This window comes from Brassica napus, chromosome C9 (genome assembly GCF_020379485.1).
Source record: "Brassica napus cultivar Da-Ae chromosome C9, Da-Ae, whole genome shotgun sequence".
NCBI classification, from domain to species: Eukaryota; Viridiplantae; Streptophyta; class Magnoliopsida; order Brassicales; family Brassicaceae; genus Brassica; species Brassica napus.
In genome coordinates, this window is record NC_063452.1 from 5,132,668 (window position 1) to 5,154,399 (window position 21,732).

At 35.5% G+C, this 21,732-nt stretch overlaps 4 protein-coding genes and 1 long non-coding RNA gene across 6 annotated transcripts; 2 read left to right on the forward strand and 3 right to left on the reverse strand.

Moving 5' to 3' along the window:
* On the forward strand, positions 1-3,545 carry LOC106401794 (nucleobase-ascorbate transporter 6). 2 transcript variants are annotated; one of them, XM_048769807.1, is made up of 14 exons: positions 1-171; positions 325-472; positions 887-984; positions 1,046-1,222; positions 1,308-1,408; positions 1,489-1,564; positions 1,646-1,705; positions 1,797-1,981; positions 2,056-2,152; positions 2,255-2,341; positions 2,426-2,484; positions 2,577-2,668; positions 2,755-2,993; positions 3,063-3,545. In XM_048769807.1, exons 2-14 carry the CDS (start codon positions 364-366, stop codon positions 3,279-3,281), a joined length of 1,599 nt encoding a protein of 532 aa, XP_048625764.1. In that variant the 5' UTR covers positions 1-171; positions 325-363; the 3' UTR covers positions 3,282-3,545. The 2 variants fall into 2 exon arrangements, with proteins under 2 accessions (XP_048625764.1, XP_048625765.1); XM_048769808.1 differs by lacking the exon at positions 1-171 and adding an exon at positions 243-261.
* A 1,528-nt stretch (positions 3,546-5,073) lies between these two features.
* Positions 5,074-7,749, reverse strand: LOC125593323. The gene is made up of 2 exons (XR_007329244.1): positions 7,498-7,749; positions 5,074-5,576 (listed from the first exon to the last, which is right to left on the reverse strand). It is a non-coding gene; the product is annotated as an uncharacterized LOC125593323 (long non-coding RNA).
* A 4,844-nt stretch (positions 7,750-12,593) lies between these two features.
* Positions 12,594-17,440, reverse strand: LOC106397602 (putative F-box protein At1g32420). Its single transcript, XM_048769809.1, has 2 exons — positions 16,043-17,440; positions 12,594-12,807 (listed from the first exon to the last, which is right to left on the reverse strand). Exon 1 carries the CDS (start codon positions 17,433-17,435, stop codon positions 16,209-16,211), a length of 1,227 nt encoding a protein of 408 aa, XP_048625766.1. The 5' UTR covers positions 17,436-17,440; the 3' UTR covers positions 12,594-12,807; positions 16,043-16,208.
* On the reverse strand, positions 13,828-14,713 carry LOC106383558 (glutathione S-transferase T3-like). Its single transcript, XM_048767595.1, has 2 exons — positions 14,376-14,713; positions 13,828-14,305 (listed from the first exon to the last, which is right to left on the reverse strand). The coding sequence occupies exons 1-2, from the start codon at positions 14,711-14,713 to the stop codon at positions 13,828-13,830; spliced, it is 816 nt and encodes a 271-aa protein (XP_048623552.1).
* A 1,691-nt stretch (positions 17,441-19,131) lies between the features above and the next one.
* Positions 19,132-21,732, forward strand: LOC106398210 (nucleobase-ascorbate transporter 6-like). Its single transcript, XM_048769810.1, has 6 exons — positions 19,132-19,175; positions 19,258-19,349; positions 19,424-19,662; positions 19,731-20,541; positions 21,098-21,194; positions 21,367-21,732. The coding sequence occupies exons 2-4, from the start codon at positions 19,328-19,330 to the stop codon at positions 19,947-19,949; spliced, it is 480 nt and encodes a 159-aa protein (XP_048625767.1). The 5' UTR covers positions 19,132-19,175; positions 19,258-19,327; the 3' UTR covers positions 19,950-20,541; positions 21,098-21,194; positions 21,367-21,732.

The following is a 21,732-nucleotide window of genomic DNA, read 5'->3' on the forward strand; positions in this document are numbered from 1 at the left end:
TTAACTTATTTTCGCACCTCGAGTTTTGCCGAAAATTAAAGCTTCACTCTCTCTCTCTCTCTCTCTCTTTGCTGCTTTACCTTTTGTACCTAAACATCACACACAAACATACACTGTTGTTACTCGTTTTCATCTCATCTCCTCTTCTTCCCAGAAGCTGCTGCCACTGATGTGAGTTTTCAACCTCTCTCTCTCTCTCTTCTCTCCCATTTATAAAGATTTGTGCTTTACTTACTTACACCATTTACACCTCTGTTTCTGGTAGATTCCCCGATCTGGGAGCTTTTCTCTGAAACTTCTTCTTCATTTGTTGCTTTTTTGCAGAGAAAGAGAGAGAGAGAGAGAGAGAGAGATAAAGAAACCATGGCGGGAGGTGGAGCTCCAGCACCGAAAGCAGACGAACCTCAACCGCATCCTCCGAAAGATCAGCTCCCCAACATCTCTTATTGCATCACAAGCCCTCCTCCTTGGCGTGAGTTCATAAAGCTCTTTCCTTTTTCTCATTTCTTCTACCTTCCAAGCTCGAAAGTTCTTTCCTTTTTTGTTATTTTGGCTTCATCTGTAGTTCTCAGACCTAGCTTCCTTGGTTTTGCCTTAATCAAGAAGATTGTTGTCCTGATTTGTTTCATCTGTTGGCAAGTTTCAAAGCTCTTTCCTTTTTCTTTCATTTTGGCTTAATCTGTCGGTGTATGTGTATAGTTGCCGAGTTAAGCGTTTGACAAGATTTAGTAGTTTCCTAGTTTTGCCTTAAGCACGAGATTTGTTGTCTGACTTGAGATTCGTGTTTTTTTCTTCTTTGTCTAAAATGAACATAAAGCTTTGTTTGATGTTACTATTACCTCCACTTTTACCATTGTCACTCCTCTTTCATGATTGTGTGTTTCAGCTGAAGCTATTCTACTTGGGTTTCAACATTACCTTGTCATGCTTGGCACAACAGTCCTCATTCCTACTGCTCTTGTTCCCCAGATGGGTGGTGGATATGTAAGCCTTCCTTCTTCAATGAGCTTATACTGAATGGTGTGTAGTGACTTGCTATTCTCAGGAAGAGAAGGCAAAGGTGGTCCAGACCATTCTCTTTGTTGCCGGCATCAACACATTGCTCCAAACAACTTTTGGTACCAGATTGCCTGCTGTTATCGGAGCGTCTTACACGTTTGTGCCAACCACAATATCAATCATCCTCTCAGGAAGATTCAGTGATACCTCCAACCCTATTGATGTAATGATGATGACTTCCTGTTTTATCATATGACTCGTTCTTGGTGCTATTGTTTAACAACAAAGAATCATGTTGTTTTTTGCAGCGGTTTGAGAGGATTATGAGAGCAACTCAAGGCGCCTTGATTGTTGCTTCAACCCTGCAGATGATTCTTGGTTTCAGTGGCCTCTGGCTTAATGTTGTTAGGTTAGTTTGGAAGGAGGAGATAGTCTTAAAAACATTTGTAAATGATATGTAAGACTTCCCTTTGTATTTCATTTTTACAGGTTCTTAAGTCCTATCTCAGCTGTTCCACTGGTGAGTCTCGTTGGGTTTGGTCTATACGAGTTTGGTTTCCCAGGGGTAAAGTCTCTACTCTCTAGATGCCACTGAAACACTAATCACTTCTTGTGTGTAGTTGTTAACTTCCCTTTTACATTTCAGGTTGCTAAGTGCATAGAGATTGGGTTGCCTGAGCTTCTCATTCTAGTATTTGTTTCACAGGTAATAGCCTTAACTTGCTAACACAATAGATCTCTTTTAACTCCCAAAAGCAACGTTCCTGGTTTAATGTTCTGGTGTTTCTCTGTTGCAGTACTTGCCTCATGTGCTAAAATCAGGGAAGAATGTGTTTGACCGGTTTGCTGTAATATTCGCTGTGGTGATTGTGTGGATCTATGCTCACCTTCTTACAGTGGGTGGAGCATACAATGGTGCTGCACCAACTACGCAAACAAGTTGCAGAACTGATCGTGCTGGCATCATAGGTGCTGCCCCATGGTAAGTGGTTACAACTCAGCTGATTAAGTAGTGATCTTCATTGGATTTGTTGTTAAATTAGTTTTTTTTTTCAGGATAAGAGTTCCATGGCCATTCCAGTGGGGTGCACCTTCATTTGATGCTGGAGAAGCTTTTGCAATGATGATGGCTTCTTTTGTTGCTCTAGTTGAGGTATATGTCACATTTTAATCTTTCGAAATAAATTAATTTATGCTCTGTGATTTTGGTTAATTCAATTTTTTTTTTTCTTTTGTGTGTGGATGATCATTGAAGTCAACGGGTGGGTTTATCGCTGTCTCAAGATATGCAAGTGCAACAATGATGCCACCTTCTATTCTCAGCCGTGGTATTGGCTGGCAGGTAACTTGTCCGCACTTTCAGATTATAATGTTGCAAAATAAACATTCTCACTTGTTTCTGAACTGATCATGTTTTGTGGATCAGGGAGTGGCTATTCTGATCTCAGGGTTGTTTGGTACTGGTGCTGGATCCTCTGTCTCCATGTAAACATCTCTTAGATGATACATGTCCACATTTGATTAATTACTCTGGATACTTCGGTTTTAAGTTATTTTTTTTTATTCTGTTTGTGAAGAGAAAATGCTGGACTATTAGCACTGACAAGAGTTGGTAGTAGAAGGGTTGTTCAGATAGCTGCAGGCTTCATGATCTTCTTCTCTATTCTCGGTTAAGTTTTAAGTTCAATTATATTTTCAAAATGCTTTTGTTTGAAGTTTTTATCTTTACTGATGATCTATTATATGTTAATGCAGGAAAATTTGGAGCTGTGTTTGCGTCAATCCCAGCACCTATAATAGCTGCTTTGTACTGTCTGTTCTTTGCCTACGTAGGAGCTGGAGGTTTGAGTTTTCTTCAGTTCTGCAACTTAAACAGCTTCAGGACTAAGTTCATCTTAGGCTTCTCCGTCTTCCTCGGCTTGTCGATCCCTCAGTACTTCAATGAGTACACCGCAATCAAAGGCTATGGTCCTGTCCACACAGGCGCTCGTTGGGTATGTAGTAGTAAACCAACTCTCTTTTTCTATCCAGACTATGAGCTAATGAAACTCTTTACTTGACAGTTCAACGATATGGTGAATGTCCCGTTCTCTTCAGAGCCTTTTGTTGCTGGCGTGGTGGCATTCTTCTTGGACAACACATTGCACAAGAAAGATTCTTCCATAAGGAAAGACAGAGGAAAGCATTGGTGGGATAAGTTTAGATCTTTCAAAGGTGACACAAGAAGTGAGGAGTTCTATTCTCTTCCTTTCAATCTCAACAAGTACTTCCCTTCTGGCTGAAAACGGAGGAGAGAGAGAGAGATGAGCAAAAGAGTTTACTCAAGAGTTTCACCATTGTTGCCCCTTGAGTTCTTTTGTTCTGTTCCTTTCACAAAACTTTGGGAAACTTTTTAAAAGATATCTCACATTCTATAGTCTTATTTACAAAGAATGATTATGAACCTTGAGTGCATTGTTGTTTATTCTCTCTAATGCTTTTGACTTTGTAAATCTAAGGGTACACAACTTTGTGATTTTTGATTAGTTTCTAAGTATTTAGTTTGATTTTGCCTTGGTCGGTGCACAAAAAAAAAAGAAAAAAAGATTTTGCCTTAGTCTCTTTCATAATCAAAAGATAAAGATTAACTAGGTAACTGGTTGAATGAAATCAACCAAAATTGAATGTATTTACGTGCTACTAGGTGTCTTTCTGCAACATGTGCGTAAAAAAAATTTAAAATATTTTTTAACAGATAAATATAAATTATATTTTAAAACAAAATTTTATTAATATTGTAAATTTTCTTTTTCGTATCAATATTTTCATATAAATTTTATTTAATTAAACACAAAAATTTTATTTAAAAATATGCACGTATATATTTGAAATTATAATCTTAGATAAATCTATCTATTTATTTTTATTAAATATATTAAATAAATTTGTAAAAGTTGCATAATTACCAAAAATTAAAATTAAACAATATTTATAAAATTTGTAGATATATAAGAAAATAATGATTTTACGATTAAATTTTTATAATTTTATAAAAAAATTGTATACATTTTTAAAAATTTTAGTAATAAAATTTTATAATTTAAAAATATATAATTAAATTATATTTCGAAATTTATAATGTCATATTTGAATATATTTATTTTAATGATAATTTATGAGTTATTCCCATATTCTAAAAAAATTTCGAAAAAATATAAATTGACATTAAATGTAATATATGAATTATTACCATATTTTAAAAAATTTACCAAAAATATAAATTAACATTAAATGCAATTGTCCATGTCATATTAAACTATAAGACATGTCATCAATTTCAGTAGTCATGTCATATTTGTTTTGTCAAATTGATTGTAGAAATGACACGTGGCAAAATCATTTCGCAAATATAGTCTAGGGGATATATAAGAAAAATAATATTGAATATTTACACATTATATGGATAAAATTCATAGTTGATTTTTTTTTCTGTTGTGAGTTGGTCATCAAATATATTAGAGTGGCTCTTCACTCTTGTGTTGAGGTTTTTGTTCTATGTTCAGTAAAATATAGACATTAAAGGCCACTTTCGTTTGTTATCTTAATTATGGACAAGCAAAAGTTAAGATCGTTTTGTTTTTGTATAAGGCAGATCGATTCATTACGTAATTAACTAAGTATTCACAATAATTAACGCTTAATAAAACACTGGCTTTCAGAGACCGAGTTAAAGTGTACACAGTAAGCATGTGAATAAGGTTGATTGAACGAGGGAATATTATTACTTCATTTTTAGTTGTCATTTCCTTATTTATATTTTTAATTAAAAAACACGCATCATTGCTTATAAAATACTAAGATTCATAAAGTTGCTTGACGTATACAAATTTATTTATTTAATAATAAATCTTCGATCTTAAGTTGTAAAAGTTGCATAAAGAAATTGAAAAATCAGAGAATTATTAATTATCTAAAATTATGGATTTATTTTATTTCTGTTAAACCGAGCAATGACACACACTTTGACTTAGCATATCCAAATTAAGCTGTTTTTCTACGATTATGAAGAGAACTTGAGCTAAATGTTAGCATAAATAATAATAAAAAATGGTTAATAGATTCATATTTTCAAAGGCTTGATGTCACCGAGGATCTTACCTTTCCGAGTGAAAGATTCCAGCAATGCAAGCACTTGCATACGGACAATCCAAAACATTGAAACATAAACAATTAAGCAATGGCTTCACTATTATCATATATATATATAAACCCTCCCCTCACCTACGCTTACTCTCACTCCTTTCTCGCTTGACTTTCCTCCGCCGTGAAATGGGGAACTGTCAGGCGGTGGAGACGGCCACGACGGTGGCACAACGACCAGACGGCAAGTTGGAGAGGGTTTACAGCACAGTAACCGCTAGCGAGGTGATTAAGTCTCATCCTGGCCACCACGTCGCTCTTCTCATCTCCTTGACGTACCTCACGGTGGCTCTCTCCGCTTTACTAGAATCAAACTACTACCACCTTCTGATAGTCTCTTGCTCGGTCATGTCGATAGGCTCATCTCTTCCGAAGGTATACTATTCTCACTCACTCTCCTGAAAAATCACACGTAACATGTTACATGGATGAACTTTAAGTTAAGGAAGACACTCTAGGTTTTAGGGGTTTCTTCAGCGTCGCGTTTGATTATGATCATCATAAATTGAGTCAGTGTATAAATTTTAAAATCAAGAAACGTTCCTTAATTTATAGGGTTCTCTTTAATTTAATTGTTTATGTTTCACTTTTGACAATACGTGTGTGTTTTTATTTAAAATTTTAAATATAGAGTTGATGAAAGGATTAAGAGCCTAGAGATCTGAAAAGATGAAGAAGATCCATGGAGAATTTTTTGGTTGTTTTTCAAAACCAACCCACAATTTCTAGTCAAACGCAAAACCAATTTTTTTTTTTGTCATTACTATTTATCAATAAAATTTTCATACTATCCCTATGTTTTTGAATTATTCACAAAATTGCCATTTTTATTTAATTTTTTATTAATTTCGAAATTAACAAAAAACCAAATACACCCTAACCATTTCTTCTTATTTACAAAAATGCCATCATCATCAATTTTTTCAACCACCATGAACCACCATTTTTGAGCTCTAAAGCTCAAGAATTCAATTTTCAACCACTTTTTTTCTCTCATTCTAACCCAAAAAACTTCATTTCCTCTCATCTCCTCTACATTTTCATCTAAAAAACTCTCATAACTTTCATTTTCATAATCACAAACTTCATATTTTCGAGTTTCTTCATTAGTGAATAGTCAAAGATGTTTCTTTTTGCTCATATTTGGAGTTTGGACGGTTGAAAAGGTTGGAAACGAGCTTTACACAGGAAAAATGTAACTATTTACATGGTTTTCGTTCTTTTTCAGATCTGTGTCGCGACGGTAGACTGTTTTGTATGTCTACGCCTCCGTGGAGACTTACGATGCAGTCTATTTGTCAACGCACGAGTTAGTTTTGCAATTGACTAAACAATTTTTTTTTCTAACGCAGACTTCCCCAGTAGTCTCCGTCTTTACCTTTGACAACAAAAATAAAACTTTCGGTAGACTTACTAAGACGTCTACCTAAAAGAGGTTAGTTTTTCATTTGACCAAACTTTTGACTTTTCAAAATAGACTTCAACGGAAGTTTACAAAATGTAGACTACCAACAAAGTCTATAAAAGGTCAGTTCTGCATTTGACCAAAAATTTGACTTCGTTGAATATGTTAGTTTTGTGTTTGACCAAAAAGTTTAAAAAGCAATCAAAAATTTATTAAATTGTAGACTTCATATCCAGTCTTCTTATCTTAGAAAAAAAAATGTAGACTGCATATAAAGTCTACTTTTTTTATTTTGGTCAAATGCAAAACCAACCCGTCGGATTTGAGAGTAGACTTCACAAGAAGTCTACATACCCGTAGACGTTCATTTCAATCTACTGATTGGAAGTCAAACTTGGTCAATTGCAAAACTAACCTCTTTAAAAAAAATTCAAACATGTAGACTGCATATGAAGTCTGATTCTGAAAGTCAAATCTTGGATGAATTCTGGTCAATTGCAAAAACTAACATTTTTAAATTGTAGACTGAAATGAAAGTCTACATGTACAAAATCACAGCTTTTTTTCAACTATAGAAACAAGATAAAATTGTTAAAAAACATAGAAAAGAATTAAAGTCATATTTTTGTAGGCTTCCAATGAAGTCTGCTTAAATTTTGTGGTTTAGTAAACTTCATATGAAGTCTACTAGCTTTAGTAAACTTCTTTGGAAGTCTACACTGTCTGATAATTTTCAGATCTGAAAAAATTTATACATTTTGAAATTTGAAAATAATTTTAAATCTGAAAATACTTTTCAAAATAGAATTTATAAGATAAACTAGTAGCAAATTAATGCACAGAGCTTGATCTATAAATTTATTTGAATATAAACATATAAATACATATTTAAAATCTATTAATCTAAAACTTACATTTTTAGAGGAGAAATGAAATCCATGAGTGACAATACCCACAAAAAAAGATAATATTGCTAGAAATAAATAACATAAAATACACATTTAAAATCTATAGATCTAAAACTTACATTTTTTAAAGAAGAAGATGAAAACCATGAATCATAATATCTAAAATGACAAGATAACATTGTGAGAAAGGCTTGAGAAAATTTTAGAGAGAAAGAAGAGAAATGAGATAGTTTTTGAAAGAATTGAGAGAATATTTGGGAGAAGGAAGAGAGTTTTAGAGAGAATGGAGATAGTTTTAAAAACCTGTGCAGCCACTTTAGAGAGAGACTATATTAATTTTGTTTATATAGGGAGACAAAAATGTAACTAGGTTAAAATTTACGATGCTGTAGACTTCTTTTGAAGTCTAATAAAATTAAAATTTTGGAATATATTTTACTATAACATAGTAGACCTTTTTAGAAGTCTACTATAATAATTTCATTATTGTTGCTTATTCTTTATTATTTTAATAATTTTAATATATGATTTACTAAATTTATTTCTAGATTTTTTAATAGCTATAGTTTATGATTTCATTTTTTTATTTTTAAGGAAATTAACTTAGTTTAAATATAATAATTTTTTGTAAAAAAATTGAAAAATATAGACTAAAAAGACGTCTTCAAATAAATAGACTTTATTGTAGGTCTACGATACCCTAAACCACAAATTTCAAACCCTAAATGTTTTGTTTGATAATCAAAAAGTCTCAATTATACAAAATATAAACTACTAAACATTAATATGCAGATTTAAGTTAATAAAACAAAATCAAAACAAAATCTAAAATCTAACCCTATGAAATCAACCACTAAAAGACATAACATGTTAGAACCTTTTGTTTCTAAACTATGAACATTGTCCAACACATGGTAACCAAATTAGTATATATTCTTCAAAATTGTTCAATTATATGAAATTTTAATTTATTTACTTCATATTATCCATTATATTGATGATTAGTTAAAAATATCACAATAATTATTTTTATACATTTTCAAAATTAAATTATTAGATCAAATTAGAGTGTAGACTCCAAAATAAGTCTATAAGGTAGATTTCGTAGGAAGTCTATATATATGTAGACTTCTTTTATTACGTGTAGACTTCCGAAGGATAAAAACGTAAAATATATTTCTGTTTTTTTGTTTGGTCATAAGAGTTAAATAGTACTTTCACTATCCTTTTAGGTTGGCTTTACATTTGACTGAAAGTGGGGTACATTTTTAGGTTTGACTTGAATATTTAGGTTGTTTTTACCAAATGTCCCGAATTTTTTGTTGCTCAAGAGGAGATTAATCCACTAACCCTAAGATCAGAATCTGCTTTTGACTGTCTAAAAAAAAAAAAGAATCTGCTTTTGATAAAGATATTCAGGTATATATACATACATACTACAATATCTTTGTATTTCATTTTTACTTCTCTGATTGAAGCAATCAGTATTGTGTATGTTAAATTGAATAACAGTGTATGAATTGTAAGATTTTTGAAGTTGATTTATGAAAGGATATTGATCATATTAATGTTTGATTAACAGAGAAGTGTACATGAAAAGCAAAGAGAGATGATGAACACAATAGCTACTAATAAACTCAGAGCTTGGCAGCCTTCTCTTCAAAGCATATCAGAATCCACATGCTAAAGATGCGCTTCATTTTTTTACTTTTTTTACTTTGCCTTTTTGATCAGTTGATTTATCTTTGTATCGTTGTTTTTTCCCTATCAAATTGTAAAGGAAGAAAAGAGAACTCATTTGATTGTGGCAGAAGAAGGAAGATCCCTTGTGTATCCTTTCTAATGTAATAGTAACCAAAGAATATCATTAAAAGCAATCAAATTTGTAAACTAGAAATATATAAACTGCATCAAGTTGACCCTCAATTTACTAAATATATATTTATTTATTTTTATTTTTTCGAACAAATAATTTGAAGGTTTTACACTATAAAATTAAATAAAACAAAAGAAAATATTTTTATTTTAATATTTTAATATTTACATAATTATATTTTTAATATTTAGTTACTAGTCAGCATATGAAAAAAAGAACAATTTTTTTTACCCCCAAAAATATATTTTTTACTCTAAGTGGATGTCACAGTTTCGTTGATCAGATGAACTTTGATTAGATGTAAAGTTTTTATTCTTGTTTTGAGATTATTAACTTATAAAAAGTTCAAATACTAGCTAGCGATACATACACGCGTCCAATAAACAAGGGACCCGCATGACATTCCACGTGGTTTAAATAACAGAGCCGGTTTAAAGTTAAACCAAAAAGAACCGCCTATTCTTTTCTCTGCTTTTAAAAACAGAGGAAACAGAGGAAATATCAAGAAAACGCTCTCCAAACGATGTCTTCTACCATCTTCTCCAGCAAGAAACCACAAGAATGGTCAGAAACCATAAGAGAGAAGTGTCTTCCTCTCCTCCATCAAGCATCTTCGTCTTCTCTCCTCAAGGAAGCCATTGATGGTTTGGTTCAAGAGATCATCTCTCACTTCAACACTTTGGAGTTTTAATTTCACTAAAATGTATATATATAAATAAATCTTAACTTAATTTTGGTTACTCAAATGTTTCATCTGAATATATTATTTGTGATTCCCTGAAATATTTATCTATTCACCTACGAAATTATTCAATGATTAAAAACTATCAAAATGGAAAAGATCCAAAACAAACTTAGCAGATATCATGTAATGATTAAAATATATCAAACTGAAACAACACGTACCAATTAGAATAAAAGTTTTGAACAAGATCTTTTGTTGACAAAATCAATCAAATAAAATTTTGTTGAGTATGTATTTTTGAACAAATCTATAAAACTATAATTTTTTGGAAGAAGTTTTACATTAGATTTGTTGATTTAGAAATTTTTTGACGATCTATCAACATCTATATTTATAAAACATAAAATCAACTTAGCGAATGAATTTTACAATAATATATAGCGACAAGAGTTGAAACTATCTACATGTGGAAGTATTGAGTATATAATTATAAAACATAAAACATACAACTTGAAACATTTCTATCAACTTAAGTGATTGATTTTATTAGCAAATTTCACACTAACATTGATGTCGAAAATAGTTCAAGCTATCAATATATGAAATTATTCACTGATTAAAACTTTTTTTTTTTTGAGCATCTTAAATTAAAACCTATCAAATTATTCACTTATTCACTGATTAAAACCTTTTTTTTTTTTGAGCAACTCTGATTAAAACCTATCAAATTAAATTATTTATTCTAAATAAAATTTAAGAGACATCATCATGTATGTAAATCACAACACTAGGGGTGTCAAAATGAGTCATGACCCATGGGTTAACCCAACCTAAATTGACCCATTAACTCAAATGAACTGTTTATTTTTGATCCAAAGGGTTAATGGGTTAATAGGTTAATGAGTTAATAGGTTAATGGGTTAACAAATTAATGGGTTAACATGTTAAATAGGTTTATTGGGTTGGGTCAACTCTGACCCATTTAGTTTTTAATTAAGAAAACCCAAAAGAAAAAAAAACTCACGTATCTCTCTCTCGCCATCTCTCTCTTTCGCCGTCCCTCATCTCACCATGAAAGGAGCTTGAAGCTCTCATCTCGCCGTCTCTCTCTCTCTCACCGTCTCTCTCTCTCTCGCCGTCTCTCATCTCGCCGTCTCTCATCTCGCCGTCTCTCATCTCGCCGTCTCTCTCTCGCTTGGGTTCGTTTTTGCTTGGGTTTATGATTGTGTTCGTTTTTGCTTGGGTTCGATCTATAGATTCACTTGGGTTTATGATTTCCTTGTTAATGGTTCTTTATCTCCTCCACAATTACTACATCACATCCCAATCCAATCCTCTTTTCTGCTATAGTTTCGGTTTCTGAATTTTGGGTTTTGTCTGTATGTCGTGTATTTAGAATGTTAGTCTGATTGTGTCAAGTTTCTGTTTTGAGATTCTTCTATAGAACTTGTTATTGCCCATGTGATTTTTTTTTCTCTTGGTGATAGAATCTGGAATGTACTAACACTGCCTCTGTTTTCAACTTGCTTATAAACCATATGACAGGAAGCTATTGATCTTCAAGAGTATTCTAATGCAAAGCTTGAGAAGGTTACTTGTTGAGCATTGAGAAGCTATTGTGAAATTTCCACGGCATCTTCTCCCCAAGTAAGCTAATTTTTCCTCCTGTTACATAAAAGCAGAGCTGATGCACATGAGTACATGACTCTTTATCTCTCTTTTGAACCAGGTTTGATCTTGCTACGGGTTTATTAACGGGAACAAAAGATGGTACGCTGGTCAACGTTTACCTGAGGATTTTTGGTAGGAAAACAGATGTAGCTATAACTCGTTTTAGTTATGTGTATTGTGTTGTAGTTATGGTGCAGCTTGATTAGTTGATATAGCTGGTAAGATACTTCTTTGCTCAAACGTCACATATCTCTCGTGTACGTCACATATCTCTCGTGTTCCTTACTCCTCCATGCTAGTTTTTGATTCCTGTGGCATAATTTGAATCCTCAGGTAAACGGAAGAGTAACAAAGTGGTTTGTGATCCAATGCTCAAGTTTGAAATCGAGGAGATGAAGTTATCGAAGACTAGATTATAAAGATGTTGGGTTGATACTTATTCTCTTGTTTTGATCATGACAATACTCATGTTGGGTTGATACTTATACGGTTGATACTTATACTCATGAAAATACTCATGTTGGTTTAATCAAGTTGGTTTTCAACTTAAAAATAGTTCATTAGAAAAATGTTGGGTTGATGGATCAACCATTAACCCATTTAATTTAATAGACCCATGACCCATTAACAATCAACCCATTTGGGTTATGGGTTGGGTTGACCCATTTGACCCATTTTGACACCCCTACACAACACAGATAAGCATAATAAAGTTTTGAACAAAATCAACTCAAAGCTTATTAGGATTTTGGAAAGATTCAACTTTCGACTCATTTATACGATTTAGAAAACGCTTTGGCAGAAAATTCATAAGTAAAGATATCCAAAGGTAATTTAACTATTTGAATAATTTACTAATGATTCATGACGTGAAATAAAATTTGAAATATATTGACTAGTTGCCTCTAAGCTCAGTTGTGTATGTTTGGTTTGGGGAAAGGTGATAATTTGCCAGACAACGACTAGTTGGTGGCAAAAGTACTATAAATTATAAGTTACACAAAAAAAAATACTATAAATTACATTCCCATCTTTTAGATTGTTCTTGAATAAGTTATATCTTAATGCTTTTGATGAAAAAAACCTACCATAAACAACATATCTTAATGCTTTTGTCATTTTTTTTTTGCTTTTAAAATCTTTAGCTTATATGCTTTATATAAACCAACAATATAATATATAAAACCTACCACATGAGCTATATATATGCTTTTATCCATATTAGAAATCACCCACTCTCTTGAGTTAACTTAATACAAACACATAGTATTCTCGACATGATCAGTGACAACGCCTTTAAACAAAATATCTTTATGCTTTAGTTCCTTGGTACTAATACCGTCAATGTCTTCATATCTCATGATGTTTCGCTCTGGATCGTAATATGATATCAACGCGAGAAGTTGAGAAGAAAATATCACTTGTGATTAGAATTTCATTTGTGATTAGAAAGAGAAGGAACAAAGAAGATGGAATGTGATATCAACGAGAGAACTTGAGATGGAAGAAAGGAGTTGAAAAGGAAGACCGAACTTGTTTTGCAATGAGAGAACTAGAGAAGGAATGTGTGCTCAAAGAGAGAACTTGTGGTGATTTTACGAAGTCTGTGATGTCTCTTTTATACACTTATACAAGGTTTGTTTTTACATGACCCGTGATCAAATACAAATAATATTACAAAATAAAAGAGTAGACAAGGTCTGTCTTTACATGGCCCGTGACAGGAGAGTAAAACACACAACAACGAGACAACAACATGTGACAGAAGCACTAACAACCCGTGACACACGAGTACAATGAGTTCTGTTTTTACATGGCCTGTGATTCATCTTAAGAGCCTCTATTGCTTCCTTTACATGGCCTGTGACACACGGAAAAGACAACAATATATTACTCCACATACAGAACAAAGAAGCTTACATTAAAAACCGCTAAGAACAATAGAACAACAACACCTTTCTTGAACCACTTATTAATAGATAAAGAAGCTTACATTAATCATAACTCCATGACATAACAGACCAAGCACAAGAACACAAGAACTCCATGACAATAACCCAAACGGCCAAGCAACACAAACTGAAAACATAACAAGATTCTTAAACTAAGGAGAAATCAACTCATCAACGAGTTTCTTCTTCAGAACTTCTTCATAATCTGCAAGCTCTTGTTTTGCAACGAGACTCTCGAGAAGCTTAAACTTCGAGAGCCTTTCTTTGGATGCGATGTCCTGCTGCCTGATGACCCACATTGTCTGATACTCAGACAGATCCTTTCCATCAACCATCTTCTTCTTCCCACGAGCTTTTGCAGCCTTGACACCAGGGGGACGCTTGCTGCCTTGCTCATCTACAGCAGTGTCGGTTTCAAACGCCTGAGAGGTTGCTGAATGAGAACCGTCGTCGACCTTCTTCCTTTTGCTGCTTCCGTCGAGTTTAGGGGTTGAGAGTTCACACCACTTCTGGTCATTACGAAGCTCCTTCCAACAATGGTCGAGGGTGAATTTTTTTTTAAGGTTGTTGAAGAAGATTTCGTGGGCATGCTTGAGCACATCAGTCTCGTTTTGACCAGAAGATTTCGCTCTGTTTGCAGCTTCGAAAGCACCACAGAACTTGCAGACTAGATCGTTGATCTTATGCCACCTTTGCTTACATGTTGAGGCCTCTTTTGTCACACTCTGCGATCTTAGGACTGGCGGAATAGTACGCAGCTATCCGCTTCCAGAAAGCAACAGAGTGTTGCTCATTCCCTACCACCGGATGCTTGCTCGTGTTTAACCACGCGCTGATGAGAACAGCATCATGAGTAGGCGTCCATGTCCGTCGTTCCTTACGCTCTGCAGCCGCTGGACTATCTTGCTCGAAGTTAGAACCTTCGGTAGCTTGAGTGCCAAATAGAGGAAAAGAAGAAGACTCTAAACCGAACCCACTTTCTTGTTGACTTTGAAGAAGATCAACAAAATTAAAATTTGGATTTGGATAGGAATCCATATCAGAAGAAGAGAATAAAAAAGTAAAGGAGACCAAGTTTGATAGATGAAAGAAGAGGATGACTGTAATTTTTATAGAAGAAGGAAAGAAAGAACTTTTTATCACCTTCATCACACCCTCAACCAATCGGACAAGACATATAGCTAAATCCATTTATTACTAACACACATTTATCACACTTGAACATCCTTTTCTATCTAACACCATTAAATCCATTTATTACTAACAACCATATCACAGTAATTCCATTTCACACGAAACAAGATTCACAACCAGTTCAGTTCAAACCATAAACCTACAAACATCTATCTCACACAAGGATAAACTACCTACGACTTCAGCCACAGCTTTTATTCAAACGTGCAATCAATTTTACGGATCAGAGAGTTACGTTTTACCTGTATTGTAAACCAAAGTCCTCTTCTTTCACGTCATTTCATGTGTTTGTTCATCCGTCCATCCCAAGCAAAAAGACAGAGACATTATCAAATTTAATCAGACCACGTTCAACTAATGTTATAGTCACCACAGAGACAGATTAAAAACAATCAAAGACAGACTCAAAATACGTTTGTTAAAATCAATCAGAGACAGAGACATAATCAAGATCAACCGGACATAGCTGAATCAAAATCTTTCAGGGACAGAGACATAATCAAAAACAATCGTACATAACAAAATCAAAATCAATCAGAGACCGGATTAAGAATCAAAATCAATCGAACATAGCTTTACCTCGAAATGAATTCATCGAGGAGAGCCACCGGCCGGAGAGAGTGGTCGCCGTCGAGAGACTCATCTTCGATGTGAGAGCAATAGAGACGCCGAATACTCGACAGACTCTGGTAGGAGACCCAGAGAGATGCCGAGACGATGATTCGTCGAGACTAGCGAGGGCGAAGAGGAGTCCACCAAGAGAGACGCCGAGATGATGATTCGTCGAGAAGAGCGAGGGCGAGGAGGAGTCCACCAAGAGAGATGCCGATTGATGGGCTTCCCCGAGGGATCATCGATTGATTCTGTCGGTGAAACATCTTTGTCGACTAGAGATCACGAGGGCGAGAGGGAAGTTCGACAGTGATAGTTGCGGAGTCGTCGAGGTAGAGGGAAAGAGACAAGAGAGAGACGACGAGTCGTCTTGCTAAGGAGAGAGAAAAATGGTTTAAAGGGTGACACGTGTCTCAGTGTATACGTTTCTTTTGCCTCCTAATTAAGCGACGTATGCAGCGTTAATGCTTAATTTTTATTTATTTTTAATCCTAAATTCACTAAAGACTCATGCTAACAAACCGCGTTAATGGTGCTCTTAATGCTTTTGATGAAAAAAACCTACCATAAACAACATATCTTAATGCTTTTGTCATTTTTTTTTTGCTTTTAAAATCTTTAGCTTATATGCTTTATATAAACCAACAATATAGTATATAAAACCTACCACATGAGCTATATATATGCTTTTATCCATATTAGAAATCACCCACTCTCTTGACTTAACTTAATACAAACACATAGTATTCTCGACATGATCAGTGACAACGCCTTTAAACAAAATATCTTTATGCTTTAGTTCCTTGGTACTAATGCCGTCTATGTCTTCATATCTCATGCTGTTTCGCTCTGGATCGTAATATGAGACGCATAGCGCGTCACGATTGTGATGCACGGGCCGAATATGGACAGAAACTATCTCACCACCACGAGTAACACCGCTGCTGAACCAATCTTTGAAACTTACCATCTCCTCGTAAAAGAAAATCTTGGACCATTCTTGTGTCTTCTCATCAGTATGCTCCATAACCCAAATTTCCACGCCCTTCTTGCAACACATGATCCCTAACTTGCCTTGGTAGTTTATCAGACTCGAAGGGTGATTCGTAGGAGCATTGACCTGATTAAATTTCTCAAACCTAACATCAAAACTCATCAATACATATGTCGAACCATATTCTGTAGTACTTGCTTGGTAATAGATAACCCCGTTGATGCAAATATCATGATTTATTGGATAGTGATGTCCAAGTCCAATGGATTCTACGTATCTCCAGCTTTTGGTAGCCGTCGGAACTGTCAATGTGAAAACTAGACAAGCTCTCTCCATATCTTGGTGTGGTAGGCCCAAAACTTTGTATTGATTCTCGAGATGGTCGTATCCAAAGAAGTAAGTATACTGGTATAGCTGCATCAAAGGTTGCTTGTCCGGTAACCAAAGGGCCTGCCTCGTGGTAGGGTTGTATATAACAATATTAAAACCTCGCTTTGAGCAACAAAGAATCAAACCGCGGACGTATTTATAAATACAGGAACTCGTTAGTGCAGGGATGAATATTGATTGGTTATCAGCCATCTTATGGTAAGTTGACGTGAAGATGAAGAATGGTTTACTCGTACAGTGATGGAAGATGAAGTGCATACGCTGCGGCTGAGCCAAAGAACGTGTCACGATTGAGTCAAGGAAGTCTCTGCGGCTGCTGATAATTGACGACCATTGCTTCGAGACGCATCGGAACCTCACGAGAGACTTTGCAGGGAGTTTTTTAAGAATCTCCACCATTAGATCCAAAGGGACATTGACACTACCGCTGGGCCTTTGCTCAGTTGGAAGAAGACGTTGTGTCGCCCATGCGATCAGGAATGCAAATACTGATTTTACAAAGGATAATGCTATGCTCACAAAAGAGCCTGAGGACCTCGATATTGGATAATATTCTCTTCCTCTCTTCATTATGTACGTCTGTGAAACCCTAAGCTTGGAAGCACAATGTATATATAACTGCATATTTTTTTTAAATATAAAGTTTAATTTGCATCCTTATCCAAGATTATTTTATATTATATTTTCCAAATTGTCTTGTAGTATTCTTTTTAGTAATTAATAACAACCAGATATCATTCAAATCTTTAGGACGTTTTATAATTACAAAAGGTTAGGTCAAAGGCAGAATAAAACTGTAGATTAAATCACTATTTCTACTCGGTCTCAAGTTCTCAGACTGTTATTTACAGTCGTCCTAGGAGAACAACTCATACTTCTTTCGGTAACAGATGTATTTCAGAGTTTTAAGACAGGTTCTACCATGAACTTATATCTAGTCGGGTTGAGTTTCAATCAAATAAAAAGTTTTTAAAGCTGAAATAAATAAACTGCATCAAGTTGACTAATCAGTTGATCCCCAATTTACAAAAATATATTCATATTTTATATTTTCTAGAACAAATAATCTGTAGGTTTTATGCGCAAAGGAACAAGCTCACTGGGGAATGATGTCCCCAGGACCCCAGCGAGAGAGACATAAACAGGCGAAGGAAGGAGAGTTACAGAACCAGTTTGTCTGATGCAAGAGCAGGATGTTCCTGAGTGGGCACATACCCCACAGAACCAAGATAACAAGTCGAACAGCGCAAAATACCATTCTGGGAGTGTCACAGGTAAGCGAAAACGTAAAGAACAACGTAAGAAGAACCCCCCCCCCCCATCTTTTAGATTGAAAGATCTGTTAAATTTTTTCTTTGGTCATTGCACTACAAGAAAACAGGGGGATTATGATGGCGGAAATCGTCGGAAATTCGTCGGAATAGACTGATTCCAACGGATTTCCGACGAACCTGTCAGTCGGTATCGTTTCGTCGGAAAAAAAAAATTCGTCGGAATTTCGTCAGAACTTCCGACGACTTTCTGACGAATACCGAAAAACGTCATTCTGACGAACTTCCGACGATATTACGATGCGGACACACGAGACCAGAGTTCATCGGAAAAACTATGTACCGACGGAGAGCGTTCCTCGGACAATTCCGACGTAGCATGTTCCTCGGTGTATTCCGACGTAGCTTACGGACCTCCGACGACTTGCCGACGAAATTCCGACGGATGTAAAGCAGTCCGTCGGAATTCCGTCGGTATTGTCCAATCTCAAACGGCTATACAACGGTCATATATATTTGTCGGCAACGGTCACATGGTTGGTCGGAAATTTGTCGGAAAATACCGACGGAATTCCCACGACTTTACTGTTAATCGGAATGTCGTCGGAAAGTCGTCGGAATATACCGACGAACTTCCAACGACTACAACGGTTACATTTTTTATCGGAATGTCGTCAAAAAGTCGTCGAAAAATTCCGACGAACCTTGTTTCGTCGGAATTTCGTCGGAATTTTGTCGGAAATGGCCGACGGAATTCCGACGACTTCATTTTTTTGGATTTGGTCGGAAATTTGTCAGTAATCCGTCACAAAGGTCCGACGACATTGGTGTCCGTCGGAACCTCCGTCGGAATTCGGCTTGTTTTCTTGTAGTGTTGTTACGTTTGATTTAATGTTCTGGTGTTTCTCTGTTGCAGTACTTGCCTCATGTTTCTCAGTTGTTTCTGAGTCTGATTATGTTTTGTTATGTGGATCAGGGAGTTGCTATTCTGATATCAGGATTGTTTGGTACTGGTGCTGGATCCTCGATCTGTCTCCATGTAAGCATCTCTGAGTCTGATTTGATTATTTTCTCCGGATATATATTGGTTTAAAGTTTTTTCTCTCTTTCTGTTTGTGAAGAGAAAATGCTGGACTATTAGCACTGACAAGAGTTGGTAGTAGAAGGGTTGTTCAGATAGCTGCAGGCTTCATGATCTTCTTCTCTATTCTCGGTTAAGTTTTAAGTAAAAGAAAAGGCTTTTGTTTAAAGTTGTATCTTTATTGATGATCTATCTTGTTAATGCAGGAAAATTTGGAGCTGTGTTTGCGTCAATCCCAGCACCTATAATAGCTGCTTTGTACTGTCTCTTCTTTGCCTACGTAGGAGCTGGAGGTTTGAGTTTTCTTCAGTTCTGCAACTTAAACAGCTTCAGGACCAAGTTCATCTTAGGCTTCTCCGTCTTCCTCGGCTTGTCGATCCCTCAGTACTTCAATGAGTACACCGCAATCAAAGGCTATGGTCCTGTCCACACAGGCGCTCGTTGGGTATGTAGTAGTAAACCAACTCTCTTTTTCTATCCAGACTATGAGCTAAGAAACTCTTTACTTGACAGTTCAACGATATGGTGAATGTCCCGTTCTGTTCAGAGCCTTTTGTTGCTGGCGTGGTGGCATTCTTCTTGGACAACACATTGCACAAGAAAGATTCTTCTATAAGGAAAGATAGAGGAAAGCATTGGTGGGATACGTTTAGATCTTTCAAAGGTGATACAAGAAGTGAGGAGTTCTATTCTCTTCCTTTCAATCTCAACAAATACTTCCCTTGTGTCTAGAAACGGAGGAGAGAGAGAGAGATGAGGAAAAGAGTTTACTCAAGAGTTTCACCATTGTTGCCTCTTGAGTTCTTTTGTTTTTGTTCCTTTCACAAAACTTTGGGAACTTTTAAAAGATATCAGTGCAGATATCAGTGCTGTTCGTTTGGTTGCCGCATGTACCTGCGTCGGCGTCAATTTTTTAAAAAAATCTTGATGCCGGTACTGGTCTGCGTCTAAACGCGGCGTTCTCGCTTCAGACGCCGAAAAAATCAGCGTCTTCGATTAAAAAACTGCGTTCGGAGGTTTATTTTACACATTTGCCCTTACTGTATTTCATTATTTACAAAAAAAACCTAAATCCTAATTTCTCCATTGAAGCAGCTCTTCTCCATTGACGCAGCTCTTCTCATCTCCATCTCCGACCTTCGAGCTCTCTCATCTCCATCTCCGATGCAGACCTCGAGATCTCTCATGTCCGGCTCGAACTATCTCATCTCTGACGCTTATCACGGGCTCTCTCATCTCTGAAGCTTATCACGAGCTCTCTCATCTCTGACGGTTATCACGAGTTCTCTTATCTCCTCCGATTTGGGTTTCAAGCATTGTTGAGGTAACAATCATATGAGTTTTTGAGAATGGGTTTTGGATCCAAAAGCCTTAAAGTTTCTGATTTCTGAGTATAACTTGTCATGTCATCTTGCTCCAGCTTTATCTTCACCTTTCCTTGTTTATAAGAATCATGGTCTGGAAAAAAACCAAATGAGCTATTAGATTCTGCTCTTGTTTAGTTGTTACTTGAACGATGTGTGTTTAGCTTTGTTGCTTGAACGATGTGTGTTTCACTCTCACTCTATCGTAAGAGCTTTGCCTTCTATGCTTGCTTCCTTCGTGTGTGATGTTTGTATGTGTGATGTGTGATGTGTGATGTTTGTATATGTGATGTGTTTGTTGGTTACTTACTGGCGTTTGTCTCAGGATCTCTCAGGCTTCTCCATAACATCTGGAAGCTTTGTGAAAGATATAACTCTTTACCTTGTAGCTTGTTGTTGAAAGAGTTTGTGTGAATCTTTGAAGTGTAAGTCTTTATGCTTGATAGGGTTTGTGTGAATCTTTGAAGTGAAAGTCTTTATGTTAAATGATCTTGTATCATTGAACCTTTTTTGCAGGCTCTCTGTTTCTATATAGTGAAGGTGTTGGAGTTCGTTGCAAAGAAAGAAAGTCTGCAACTGCTCCATGGTTTTACAGCATTACAAGTACTCTTAGGTAACATCCGAGAAGCATTACAAGTCATCTGTCTCTGCAACTGCCCCACGGTTTGCAGAATGCCAGTCCCTTCATGGCTTGTTTTTGTTGAAGCTCTAAGTCCATGGTCTGCTTGTTGGTTTGGTTTGTTGATGCAGTTATCTGATTACTTTGTTTCATTATGTTGATGCAGTTATAGGACGAATTGTTTTGTCCTGGTGATAAAGATACAGAAGCTCACGAACTCTTTGGGAGCTATGTTTCCATCATTACTTGCAGTTTTAAGAGCCAATTGATTCCCTTCTACAGAAGCAGTAGCAGAAGACGGGTTAATGGTGAACCTCTCCACAGGAACATTATCATTACTGAAAAAGATGACTGCTACTCTTTCAACAAGACCATGTTACAAACATTGTTCATACGTCATTCTATAATGATTATAGAAACAAAGGCTGATCTTTGATGTGGGTTTTCAATAAAAGCTGTTTTAAAATATTACACCAAGATGAGAGATTTCTGTTATTAAATTAAAATTTGAAAATACAATTTATAAATATCA

What these genes read in the sequence shown, in the direction of transcription:
- LOC106383558 (XM_048767595.1), bottom strand. Translation starts at nt 14,713, where the DNA reads ATGGATTCCTATCCAAATCCAAATTTTAATTTTGTTGATCTTCTTCAA. An exon ending in GACAAAAGAGGCCTCAACAT is followed by an intron (nt 14,306 to 14,375) that starts GTAAGCAAAGGT and finishes AGCTGCAAACAG; the next exon opens with AGCGAAATCTTCTGGTCAAA.
- LOC106401794 (XM_048769807.1), top strand. Translation starts at nt 364, where the DNA reads ATGGCGGGAGGTGGAGCTCCAGCACCGAAAGCAGACGAACCTCAACCG. An exon ending in CACAAGCCCTCCTCCTTGGC is followed by an intron (nt 473 to 886) that starts GTGAGTTCATAA and finishes TGTGTGTTTCAG; the next exon opens with CTGAAGCTATTCTACTTGGG. An exon ending in CTCTGGCTTAATGTTGTTAG is followed by an intron (nt 1,409 to 1,488) that starts GTTAGTTTGGAA and finishes TCATTTTTACAG; the next exon opens with GTTCTTAAGTCCTATCTCAG.
- LOC106397602 (XM_048769809.1), bottom strand. Translation starts at nt 17,435, where the DNA reads ATGAAGAGAGGAAGAGAATATTATCCAATATCGAGGTCCTCAGGCTCT.
- LOC106398210 (XM_048769810.1), top strand. Translation starts at nt 19,328, where the DNA reads ATGATCTTCTTCTCTATTCTCG. An exon ending in GATCTTCTTCTCTATTCTCG is followed by an intron (nt 19,350 to 19,423) that starts GTTAAGTTTTAA and finishes TTGTTAATGCAG; the next exon opens with GAAAATTTGGAGCTGTGTTT. An exon ending in TCCACACAGGCGCTCGTTGG is followed by an intron (nt 19,663 to 19,730) that starts GTATGTAGTAGT and finishes TTTACTTGACAG; the next exon opens with TTCAACGATATGGTGAATGT.